At 39.9% G+C, this 13,405-nt stretch overlaps 1 protein-coding gene across 2 annotated transcripts; it reads right to left on the bottom strand.

Annotated features, from left to right (window-relative positions):
- Positions 1-2,312: 2,312 nt before the first annotated feature.
- On the bottom strand, positions 2,313-12,813 carry LOC121965813 (profilin-2-like). Of its 2 annotated transcripts, none has more exons than XM_042515937.2 (3): positions 12,437-12,809; positions 8,034-8,226; positions 2,313-2,706 (listed from the first exon to the last, which is right to left on the bottom strand). In XM_042515937.2, exons 1-3 carry the CDS (start codon positions 12,563-12,565, stop codon positions 2,609-2,611), a joined length of 420 nt encoding a protein of 139 aa, XP_042371871.2. In that variant the 5' UTR covers positions 12,566-12,809; the 3' UTR covers positions 2,313-2,608. The 2 variants fall into 2 exon arrangements, with proteins under 2 accessions (XP_042371871.2, XP_042371878.1); XM_042515944.2 differs by lacking the exon at positions 2,313-2,706 and adding an exon at positions 2,770-3,133 and having other exon boundaries at positions 12,437-12,813.
- Positions 12,814-13,405: the final 592 nt, after the last annotated feature.

Here is a 13,405-nt window from a genome sequence, read left to right as displayed (position 1 = left end):
ATATCCTGGAGCTTTCAATCACATGATCTTGAATCAGCAGATTGGACAATATTGTGAACTGGATAGGGGTCATGCAAACTGCATATTCTGTTTGGATATTCTCAATTAGGCATTTTTCTTACTTTTTAAGTATTCTTAGTTTATGAGTTGGAATATGTGGACATCATTCTGCTTTTGGGAACGTTTTTTGACATGTATACAGTGCATTTGGAATATGCAATTTTGGGGTTTTTATTAGTCATGTAAAGAGCTTTCTTATGAATAAGAGCATAAAACTGATCGTTTTGTTCTTGGTGGTCAGTGACTCAAATAAGCTATAAACTAAAGAAACATGACTTTGATAATAACGTTTTTTTTTTTTTGCCCTGAGGCCAGTCTTGTGAAGCAAGATTACTGAACAGGTGGAAAAACTGATTTGCCGCTTTAATTTTGGTCCTGACTTCAGATGGCTCCAAGTTTTACTCTAGAATCTGCTCACCCTGTTTTCTATGAACTTCACATCCAATAACATATACTGCTCAAGCTTCTGAAAATCTCAGCATCTTGTCTTTAAATTTGATAAAAGAGCTAAACCCACTTAATGAGAAGACCTGCTGTTTGGTCTTTTTGGACAGAGCCAGGCTAGCAGTTTGTGCTAAGCTAACTGAATGCAGCTTCATGTTTAACAGACATATTCAAGTGTCGTATCCATCATCTCATCTGACAAATTTTCCCCCAAAAATGATCCTTTCAAGGAGAGGCAGCATTCAGTGTGATACAAATGACAGCAAACATTTATCTGGTTGGAATAAATTTATTTGATCTGTCTGTAAACAAGGTGATAAATCAATTTATGGCATTTCTTGGTTTTTATGCATATGAAATCAGATGCATTAAAGAGACTGTATCCCAGATGTAAGAAAAATAAAGTGATGAGGAAAAAGGAAATGAACATAAATCAGCAAACAGGACTTGAAACAGGTTTTTTTTTTATGAGTACACATATCCCACAAGGCCTAAACAGTGGAGCCCAAGCTAAAAAAAGAAAAAAGTGCCAATGAAATGACTCTTTAGTGGACAGTGGGTAAAATCCATCTTACAACAGCAACAGATCTCTATATTATGGCACAGGATACACAGGTTCTGCAGTTAAGTTTCAACAAGACAACCCATAAGCGTCTTTGTTCCAACCAATCCCATCTCCCATTGAGTGTCATTTCTACTTTTGAAAGTGTTTTTTTTCAGTTGGACGTTACAGTTAGCAGTACTGAGCGCGGACAGACCGTGTGATACCCCAGAGCTCAGCTGACTATAGAGTAAAAGGCAATTTATTCCACAGTTTTGAAGTTGTCAACACAGCATGGGTTTGTACAAATGCAGTCGTTTGTTTTCTAAACAATAAAGAAAAAAAAAAAAAACAATGAATTTTCTTCAAATACTCCCACCCTTACCTCCCCTGTAGCTTCATATTTTTTTTTAACCATGGTAAGTATTACTGTCTGGTTAGCGTTTCCTTCATCAGAAAAAAAAAGTTAGCAGTCATCCTTCACATGATTTAGAGCAATTGTATAAACACCCGAGCGACTACACTTGGTCCTATTTAAAAAAAAAAAAAAAAAACTGGACAAGCTCCAGATGGTTATATGCTGGGATATCTACTGTCCAAAATGGCAGCCTTTCAAAAAAATAAAATAAAATAAAATATATTACAGGAGCTGGCAAACAAAAACAGTATTAAGTGCCTGAGCCATTGTTACTGTGGAATGTCCATGGGGGTTTTCGTGTAGTCGGGGAGTGAGTTGTGATGGCGGGAGGAGAGGCTATCAGCATCTGGACGACACCAACACTCGCAAATCCGGCTTGTGATCGTCAACGGAGCACCCCCAAACACTCTTAGTTTCCCTCCTTTTATAAAAATGTATTAAGGACAAAGTAGTGGATCTGAAAGGAGAGGGGTTAGGGGACTGGTTGGTTGAAGTGTTTGATGAAGACGAGTCTCCTGTGAGGTTTGTAGTGTCGCCTGCTTTGAGCAAACAGGACGGGGAAAGGGGAGGAACTGAACATTTGGCAGGAGGGAGTGCAGAGGGAGGAGGGGGGAGGAGTAGTGTGTGGCAGGAGAGGGGAAACAGTGGACCAACCACGCAGTCCGCCCTCCCGGACATGACGGGGGAAATTAAAGAGGAAGACATGACGAGCTTTGTTACAGCTCTAGTGCTCCAAAGGCATCGGCTGCTCGGGGAGGGAGTGATCGGGTTTGAATACCGGACACCATGACAGAGAGAAAAGACTTCAAATTGATGCTATATCTTTCGTTGTCTGAGTGTTTGGCCAGATTCTTTTTTTTTTTTTTTTTGCTGATCTTGGTTAAGTACAGATTTGTCATGACATCCTGTTAGCAACATGCTCATCTTTGCTATGGATCAACTTATAGTGCTCAAGAGGGGTAAGAATACACAGCGCAAGTGTGTTGAGGGGAAAGGATAACAAAATATGGGATAACAAATGGGGAGGAGAGAAGGCAGAAAAAGAAAAAAAAAAAACAAAAGTAACTACAAACTAGGACTGGAAGTAGTGTGAAATGCAACAGGGTGGTAAGGGTGAGCTGCTAGGTGGCTGGGTACAGGCTGCTTTAGTATCCGGACTTCCTCAGGTAATCAGCCATCTGAAATGCTTTCTTGTTGAGCTGCCCTCCATGGACACCTTCCTTCCCCATGACAATAACCAATGCTGGAGTACACAAAGGAAAAAAAACAACAAAATAAATGAACAGACATGGTGATAGCAGGACTGGAAAATAATATACTTTTTTATTGCCGCTTTGCTAAATGTGGGGCTACATTGTTGACAGAGCATGAACTCTGCTTTATTAGAAATGCTCCTGGGATTTGTTTAATGGGACTGTCTGTTTAAGGGGAAACATGGTCTTGACAGTAATTTGTTTTTTTTTTTTGGTCCATTTTTTTTTAAAAGTTTTATGCTTTTTTTGTTTTCCTTTTCTTTTGTTTTTTTTTTTCCTCTCCCTCAGCTACAACTGCATAAGCTACATCAAAACTAAACTAAAACCCTGAATCCCTCAAGTATTTTGCCATCGAGTATGCCTTCTTATTCAATCCGCCTCCATGGACCCCTTCTTTGCCCATTACCAAGACCAAGACTGAAAGAAAAGAGACAGAGAAGGGACATTTAGAGACAGTGCGGAGATCACACAAGTGAAAAGAGAAGAGCACAGAGCCAAAAGCAGCAGGCAGACGAGACAGCTACAGAGGAGGACAATGGCAGAAAAATCATAGCAGTGCTTTGGTCTGGAGGCTGTTGAGCCTAAACATTCATTTTCTCATCAGTGCTGCTGGTGGTGAAACAACAAAGACGTCACACATTGAGATTGGGAGGACAGAGTGAGTACGACGGGAGAGTCGATGTAAAGGGTGCATGCAAAGCTGTTTGTCAGTCTGTACACTTGTGATGAGCAAGTAATCAGGCAGAGGCTCAGAGCTGTAGTTAGCGTTGACTTCTTTTTTGAATCTGACCTCCAATTAAAGTAAAAACAGTGTTTGCTATGTCATACTACTGCTTCAAAAAGGAGCTAATTTTCCACATCAAAACCCTTTAAGTATTGTTATTACTGTTAGCACAGTTAGCAGCATCAAAAAAGCTAAATGCTAAAGGGATTTTGCTGCTCAAAATTCAGCTGCTCACTAACCGGGGCGACCTGGGGGTAAAACAATGGGTGGGCACAATATATCCGTGGCAATGCCGACCCAACACCATGGGATTGGATGGCGCTACCAGCAGTTTTAGACAAAAAAGTGGCTCCACTAGCTCACTCCCGCCTGGTGCACAGCACAGAACAGCTAGCTAACCAGCGGAGACCAGAGGGTGGACAGTTGCACCGCGAGTCCACATATTCGCGCAGGTAGCTGCCTGTCTGTCAGCAAATGCAACATAAAACAAATATGAGGCAAGATATTAAAATCACAAAACACTTAAATTTCACCACCCAAAGCTCACTGAGTCAATGGAGCGCCAGACTTAAGGATGGCACCTCTTATATTTCACGTCACGTTGTGCCTTTTTTGTCTTAAAAATTTAAAGTTCAGTTACTGGTTAATGAATGTCACACTAAATTAACTGAAGACATCCCTAATCCTGACATAAGGGAACATGTTGTTTGGACCAGCAAAAATCCCATAATCATCAGTGAGGATGAGATGTAAAAAATCCTTTCACACTTAAATCTTGACTCATCACAATGTCAGTCAAAAATAACTGCAATATATTTTTGAATGTATTTCAGTCCTAGCCTGAATCTAACCTGCTGCTTTGGACAGAAAAGTTATCATGCATTGAGTGGCCTGCTGCATGAATGTGTTGAAGTTGACTCTTGACCCAGCAGCAACGTATTGTATGAACGTGGTATTAATGCAAGCTGCTCTGAGTTTACTTCACTCCGCTTGAAGAGACTAGTCTTTGTTTCATCTGTAATCGCACCATGCCAGCAGCAAAGAATAGGAAAGTGAAACTTCTACTGGACACTAACAACCATAACTAATGCGGCACACATGCAGATACAGCAGCATGCTTGTGGTACCTCTCCTCAATACATGTAAGAGCCCTGGAGTGCCTTAGTAAGTATTTTACCAGAAACGGAGTGGAGGGATGTGAGTAAGGGAACCAATTCATACTGTTGAAGGAAGGGAGTGTGTTAACCACGAAAGAGAAGATGCATGCAGTTCAGAAAGTTTTTAGGAAATCCCAGCCACTAGAGTGAGCCCAGTGTGTAGAGAATGGGACCCGGTTACAGCCTCACCTGCAAGTTTTTGCAGTGTGTGGGAAGAGTGGGAGGACAGGGACATCGGGGCCCACACAGGCAACATGAAGACTGGCACAACTCTCAGGCGAGCCCTTAAAAAGGGGACTTAACTTCTTTGCATCATACAACACTTGCTAACAATTTAGGAAAATGATGGTTGCTAATGTAAAGAGCTGTTGCCTCCAAAATATTACCTTTTGACAGTGACAAGTGAATTTGAAGTTATTCATTCAGTTATTCATTGTATTTGATATTTGATTTCATGGAATTTATGCATCAAATCTGAATTTTTAGATATAAACCAGGACTGCCCGATAATTACACTAACATTATACATAATGGCTTTACGCATTTAAAATAAAGCAGCCTTCCAATAGAGATAAATAAGTGAGTTGTGACCACTGTGCTGAAGTGTTTCAGCTATGCAGAACACAAATCACATGCCAGCTTTAATGCTGCTCTGGTTGACAAGCATCCAGCTAGTGGGCAACCAATGTCTTTAATGTGACCGAAGTTCAGGGTTAAACAGTACCCCAATATACATTCAATTTGAATATACTTTAACTATACAACCTATTCCATACAAAGTAAGGATAAAATGCAATAACATTTTCTTTTTTTTTTAAGTTTTGTCATAGATCTTGCTGTGTTACATGATAGTACAGTGAAAACCTGGACTAACAGAACTGAATCAGGAGGGGAACTGATGACAGGAGCAAGGAAACAAATACCCCCACAGACAACAGATATACAAGACACTGAAGAGGGGGAACTGAGAAACACGTAATTATTTAGGACTGTTTAGTTAAACTAATGTCCAATAGATCTAACATCTTCCTTATCAATAAAGTGCCCCATTAATGAGTCCTAAAACCAATAAATTAGTTAGCATGATCCTCTCTGTTCACCTCTTCTCTGAGTCAATGTTCTTTTCTTTTTTTGAAATGTCTTTTTGGCAAACTGCCTGAAACATAGTCTGTGGTGAACACACGGTTAGGAGACTTTGAAACTTTGTTCTATGACCAAATACGTAATTGATTGATTGTGAACTTTGCAGCTGTAATGGATCTTGGAAAAGGGGGTTACCAAAAATTGGTTAAACGAGACGAGGGAACATCATCACGCCAAACAAAGCTTTACAGCCTTGTTGTGGTGGTGATGTTAAAACATTCAAATAGCCTAAGATTGGCTTTGTACTTCTGGAAACTGCATTTAGGTTTTAAATATTCTTCAGGTGGAGTTTATAAAAAAATGTAAATATTATCTTGCTCAACAAAACGTGAGGGTGTCATAAACTTTTGTTTAACACACATCTTATTTTCTGCAATAATCAAATGGAAAAATCTCACAGGCTTTTTGATGACGGAAACAGGGCAATACCAACTTCTGCATCAACCTACAGAACAATATCATCCAAGAGGCATTTCATGCTCACAAAACAAATCATCCAAATTATACTGAAGTGCAATACAGCTATAATTGACAAAACTATTAACATGGAAGACGGTCATAAAGTCTGGGCAAAGTAAAATCAGAGATTCTCCCTACATATTATACATGTTAGAAAATATCTGCTGAAAACATGAAAGACTGAAGCAGTGTTGTCAAAAATATTGATTTTTGTGTTGGCATATTTTTGGCAGGCTTTAAATGATGGCTCAATGACTCTCTTAAACCATGCTCATCATAACTCTATCCTGTTAAATTACGAGTTAGACAGAACGTCATTTCCATTAACAAAACAAGCCACAAAATGAAACGTATGCCTTCTGCTTTAAGAAGTACAAACATTGCAAACCCAGTGCTAACCCAGCTTTTCGGTGATAATGTGTTAAATATGATCACGAGCGCAAAGTTGATATCCAACTCAAGTTTGTTTACAAAAACGCACAGCTAACAGGTTCATGAAGCAACAGAAGTGCATATTTAACAAGACTCCATGTAGACAGAGACATGTATGCTTGCTGTTAGGACACCAGTTAAGGCCTACATGTTCCCATAGGAAAATATTTTTACCAGACATGACCCGAGAGGTTTAAATGTCAGACTTCAACAGGTTTTCCTGGTCAAAAACTGATAACAGAAACCCTGAGTGCAGCAGTGCTGCAGATAAAGGAGCTTGCTTTGAGTTTTTGAAAGAGACAGAAAGTGAGCGGGGAAGAGAAGGCGGCCTATTGCACAGTGCTCCTGCAAGTTTTTGACGCGCCCGCCAGAAACCTGCGATATTTTCTAACAAGGTAAACATCAGTTTATAAAACGCACACACAACTTGTGCAGTGCAATCTAAGGCTTTACCTAACTCAGAATTATTTCAATCTAATCAGATTCAGTAGTTCAATACGAACGTTTTATGATTTGTGTTAAAGTTTGAACGTGTTTGGCAGGACGTTCAGTGTGAAAGCAGTATTCATGTAGCCTAATGTAGTAAGTAACAAGCTAACGGGACCAACCACTGATCGCAAATGTGCAACATTTTACACCGACACTAGATATCAAACAAAAGCCGGAGTCTGTATCCTGTTAACTTGCTGAAAGACGGACAAAATAGAAGTGAATTTTGACAAATACTGCACGCAATGTTTTTGAAAGTTATGATTAACTTACTCTGAACATGTTTTTTTCACTCTGTTACACACGAAGGCTGAATGGACTGCTTCAGCTTGTTGCTGTGATACGTCAATGTTGTTGCTATACCGGACAGGAAAGATGGGCCTGAAGCGTACACGCCCCGAGTGTTTCAGAGCACAGAGTATTACTTATTTTTTCATGACTTGGAAACTTGAAATATTTGATTTTCTTTAAATTGTTCAAATTTGGCGTGATTGTTTATAAGACATTTTTCTGTGGTGTGACGAACTCCAAAACCATTTATTTGAACTTTACCCAGACTTTAAGTGAATGTCTCTTTTACCTTGACCCAATAAACCTTGTGATATGAACTTGCCTCTTAGCTCTAAAACAAATGTAGTATTCTTACAGTTAACATTCATCTTGGTAACAGTTGTTCCCCATCATAATCGAGGGACATTCAATGGTAAAATCCTGTGATTCTAAGACATTTCAACATCGGTGTACGTCATATATTGAGGAAAGGTGCATTCAAGATCTATCCCACATGCATGGACAACACATAAGTTTTATAAGTGTAGCTAAACTAATGGCACTGTATCAAAGCAGGCTATACTGTCACTAAAGCACCACAAAAATGTTTGCCACTACCAACCACACAGAACACGGTGCTCACCTTTGCCAGCTCTGCCTACAGAAACGTTGTATGTTGGCTCTCCACCTTGACTCTTTGTCCGGATGTCCATTGTCCAGTCACCGTCAACTTGGAGGCTGTCTCTGATTACGGAGCATTTTTTAACGCCTAAGGTCAGCCCACTGGTGAAGAATCCCTCGCGGTCCTTTCCTACTACAACGTCGATTTCTTCGGGCTAAAGGGGGAACACAAAAGCCAAGAAATCAGTTTCATCACTGCCAATCTTAAATGCAAACTGTTGATTAATACAAATGGAGTTTCTTGAGGCTTTTCCGATTATCCTTTTATGGTGATTTGTTGGTGTTTTTCATTGCTCTCAGTGAACAGAATTCTCATTTATTGCACCATAGTGTGGGCGCTGTGAGGCCTTTTGAGACTGATTAAGTGCTATACAAATAAACACTTTAATTCCTCTGTCTCTCAGCTCCTAATTTTCTCTCCGTTCCTCTACAAGCAATGTCTTATAGTGCTATAAAAGTCCTTGAGTTTGCATACTTATAATTATACATCTTTACAATATTTCAAACCATGAAATACTTGCTCAAAACATTTCTTATGCTGTTGAAAACATGCATGTGTTTTTGTAGGATTTGAACACTGATAAGCAGAAGTAAAAGTAAATCTTGTTTTAGTTAACTATTAAAAACTGAACCACGGTGTGAAGACATGGACAATCAGTTGTACATATAGGTAAACAGAGCCAGTTCTCTTGGTTAATCTCACAATAGACACTGCAGCACCATACTCCTACACAGTATGAAATAACTCACCTGCAGCCCTCCAGTGTGGCTTTACGAGACATTACAAGGATATACACCATCATGGGTTTTATACACCATGCAGTTTCTAAAATATAAACACTGCAGCCAGGGAAGGAAATTAACTACTTTGTCCGCCTGCCACTGTGCCGGGTGGATTTCAAAATCTACCAGCCACTCAATAGATTACCATTGTTTTGTTGGTGAGTGAGGCAAATCTAGCAGCCACTTACACATTTTAGCAGCATTCGGCTACCACCAATTTCCAACCTCAACTCCAGTGAATATTTTGGATTGAAATTCAGAAAATGAGCATTGTGAGAGTACTCAGGATTTCACTAAAATCATACATCCTAGCCCAATAACAGAATAGAGTGATGCCTCAGACAGCCTCTAATGTCAGGTGTATTACTTCTAGGCTGTCTTTCAATGTTTCACTCCTTGCACTAGTTGCATGCAACTCTGATAATCTAGGATTTCAAGCACATCCTACTGCTGCATTTGTTGACACGATTCTACATTAGTGCTGCAGCTAGTTAAGTTTCCTAAACATTTATACTTTAACATCACATCTGAGTATGTAAAAGGCACCAACAGTGAGCATATTAGAAACACAGATCGAGATGATTAAATCAAGCACATACAAACTTGAAACATCAAAGGCGTTTTAAAATCAAACATCTCATATTAGCCAAGAAAATTAGTTAACTACATTTTATTTAGACATTTTATTTGAGCATAAAATGCAACAAGGGAGCAGTTCTTTAATCATCCAAGATGGTAAGTACAGACATGATGAAATTCAATTAAGAAAAGGGCTGCACTTGATTCATTTCATGATTAAGGGCCCAGGTTATCATTCAGCGGTTACTTAGTGATGACTTTCTCAGTGCCTTAGTTTGATAAACTTACCCTTTCATTTACTAAAATTATCATAATTCCACAAATACAGTGTTTGATATTGTCAGCTATCAATCACATCACCCAAACCGATACGTATGAAAAAGTGTTGCGGTTGTCCGCTTTGAAGTGTAATCATGATGCGATCAAGGTCCGTTCATATTTAACGCTGTTAATCGCAGACTGAGGTTCCTGTCTTTAAAGGCCATACCGGGCTAAGTTTTAAAGCAAGAGTGATGGTAAAGTCATGTCTCATATGAAACTAGAAGGTATAAGGAATCCAGTGGTACCAACCATGCTAGCTTCTCAGGAAGGGGGTGGAATAACACCCCAAAGTTAGGCTAAAATTTTGGCAATGGAAAAATAGCGTGCTCATTTCACAGGGGTCCTTGACCTCTGACCTTAAGATATCTACATGAAAATGGGTTCTAAGGGTACCCAAAAGGCTTACCTTTACAGTCATGCTCACTTTGTGCTAGTGCCATGTAGTTTTTTTGTAGTCATTCATTCATAAGAAATAATGAAAATGGCTTTACCATCTCAAACTTTTTTTTTTTTTATAAAGCAACCTTGAGTTCAAGAAAGGCGCTATATAAATCCAATGTATTATTATTATTATTAATATGGACTTCAAAACTGTTCTGAAATGCAATTAATTGTGATTAACTGTTGATATAATCCTATTAAAAAAATAACTGTTTGACAGCCTTAGTGTGCCTGAGTAAATCAAGGTGAACGAGTCAACAAGACTGAGTCAGAGTTTGCTGCAAATGTTAAGAAATGTAAAGGGTTTTTTTTTTTTTAACACTGTGCCAAGTTGGTCAGGAGAGCATTTGAGCACCGAGTGAGGATATCCAGCCCCAACTGATGAAAAAAGGGCATGGTCTGATTGAAGACTCAGCTGATTCTGTTATACTATAGCTGGCAAGACTTGAAATCTCAGAGGCTCACTGCACCCGACATACAACATAATGCAGAAGAAGAAAAATCTCTGACTACTACCAATATACCACGTATTGGTGACCACTACTGCTTAAACGTGCAAAAAAAATGTACTGCAGCACACTTTGGATATTAAGACATGTTTATTCTATGGAGAGAGAAAAAAAACTCCAGAACAAAAGGCGTCGCCCCTTAACTCCAGAAGTGCACAGTCATGGCACACACGAAACCCTTCAGAGGAAAAAACCCTGGAAACTCAAGTGATTTCAACTAGCTAGGATAGCATGGTGGCTAACTACATGTTGAGGCCCGGTCAGGTAATTACATCCGCAGCCTTTATTCACTGTCCAATAATCTATTCAAGCAAGCATGCACCACAATGCCTTATATTCAGATTTGGCTTTCTTATATGCGATTTTGTTTAGCAAATTTAATCACTGGATGGGGGGGGCAAACTTGCTAACGCGGGTAGCGAGCTGGCACTTTAGCTGTGGCTTCACACTAGCTTTTTCTTTAAAAATAATAATAAAAAAAACGTGGAAAATTAAACACAAAAATGTGAATTTATCCGGTATGAAAGATACCGTTATCTTGTCTCGGTGGCCTGAGCGGACACTCCCCGGCGGCGGCGGCGGCGGCACACTCGTCTGTAGCTCGCTTGTCTGTAACATGAGTTCAAAGCTAACATGCTCCTCAAAATAACAAAACGCTCGTTAGAGTCTCATTATTGCTCGTTATGTATTCACCTTCACACACATTTATATTACAGACCGATAATTTATTTAACAGACAAAATGGAGGCTCAAGGAAGCACCGGAGACGTTTTTTTTTTTTTTTTTTTTTAGCAAAAAGAGCTTCGCATAAATGCTACGACACGTTAAGATCTTAAAGTCCGAAGGGTAACTCAAAAACGTAAGAAATCTACCGTATAAAATGAGGTCGGTAGCTTCAGACGTTACCGAGACATTTCGATTAGCTTCCATGAGCAAAATGAATAAGAAACTGGGAGTGTATCCGCCATCTTGGAAAATAAGGGGCGGTAGCGGCAGTGTGATTCACAGAAGCCGGATACGGGAAAACGGGAGAGACCAACTGCACGCCAGCGCGTCAAGTACGCGTCTGAGCACCGCTAACTTTGCGCTATTAGCGTTAGCTAATAATGATTTTCCAATGGGGATGACCGGCCTGATTTGAGCTAACCTCAAGCGGTATTTTGCTAATCAATGAGTATGTTGCATTGCTAGGCAGGTAGGCGGTTTTGTGTTTTTAAATCACACGCCATTATGCAACAAAAAAGGACAAAATCTAGGCGTTTTTATAACCCATTGGTTTATAATAATCTTGATAATCTTGAAATTGGTTACGCTTTGTTCGGCTTGCTCATCTTATCTGACCGGTATCACAAGCAAGTTAAAGCAGGCTAGCCTGCTAGCGTTGCTAAGCTAGCCCTTCTAGCTTGAGTTCGCGGTACCGTTAGTGACTGAGGAGATCTCTAGTTGGTTAACTGACTATTTCTTAAAACAAAATACTGCTTAAGTTAAAACCACACACTGCGAAATTCATGGGAAAGAATAAAAACGGCAGAATAGTGGTGGTGGGCTGAAAAGCAACGGTGCATACGTGCCAATGCATCTTGATTGTGACCACCGGACACCATGTGTATCACACACTGCTCGCCTTATCCTCATTCACCCAGGCCTGGCTATGCAGACAAACGCACCGGCATGCAAAATGTACATTTTCCTCTCGTGTAACCCTACATACTGACACACAGAGCATACTAACCGTTATGTTGGCAAAGGTACCGCCGACAAACGATGCCCAGACGTATTTGGCGTCCGTGTACCCAACAATGGCCGCGTCCTGGCAGCTGCCATCAGCCATCAGGTTGTCCACGTAGCTTTGCCAGGACATGTTTGTGAAATTAGTGCTAAGATGAAAAAACACGAAAGGTCAGGGTAGATCACAAACGTCTCTTGAGCGACGAAGGAGCAGTGAGGAAGCTGTATTTATCGGTGGTTTAACGGGCCTCCAGCAAGCAGAACCCCCCCGGCTCCGTCACGTCCCGGCTTTCTTCTGGTCTAGGCAACGAAGAGAAGCCGCTGCAATCGGACAGGCGCTTGGGTGTAGTCCTCACTAAATCACTCCGCCCAGGTCGTTGTTCGCCCTGCTGCCTCATTGCATAATATACTGCGCGGCGGATGGATACCTCGTGGTATAAAGCAAGACAGCCTATTTTTTTCTCCACTACAGCAGAAATTTGCTCCCTCTTTCAGCTTCTAGGAGGTTAAACAAGTCAAAATGCACATTTATTTATATTACATTTTTGTCATGGATTCAATAAGTGTTAGGTATCTGTGATTTAATTTTCTAAGAAAACTAGTGCAACAAATACAGTTGCAAGGCATGTAACAATTTATCATAAGATTTTTTTTTCAGGATAATGATCACTAAAGCTGAAGCTGTTTTACCTAGATCGATATAACTTTATTTATTTATCCAGAGTACTGTGCAAAATTCTCAGGCCACCTTAAACATTGTTATTTTAGCAAGGTAATAATGATCATACATATTTATTTATTAGTAGCCTAGTGTCTTAGTCATAGAGGAAATATGTAAATGGTATTAAAATTACAAATATTTCTGAATAAAACAGTTCCAACAGGCTAAAGTTGCAAGCATTTAGCATGATCTCCCTTTCCAGTTATCATGTCATTAACTCTCTTGGGCAGACAATATAAGATTTTCAATACT

The sequence above is a fragment of the Plectropomus leopardus genome, chromosome 5, assembly GCF_026936395.1.
Source record: "Plectropomus leopardus strain MGB_pleo_1.0 chromosome 5, ASM2693639v1, whole genome shotgun sequence".
NCBI lineage: Eukaryota > Metazoa > Chordata > Actinopteri > Perciformes > Serranidae > Plectropomus > Plectropomus leopardus.
The sequence above is the reverse complement of the archived record's forward strand: the minus strand, read 5'-3'. Positions and strand labels throughout refer to the sequence as shown.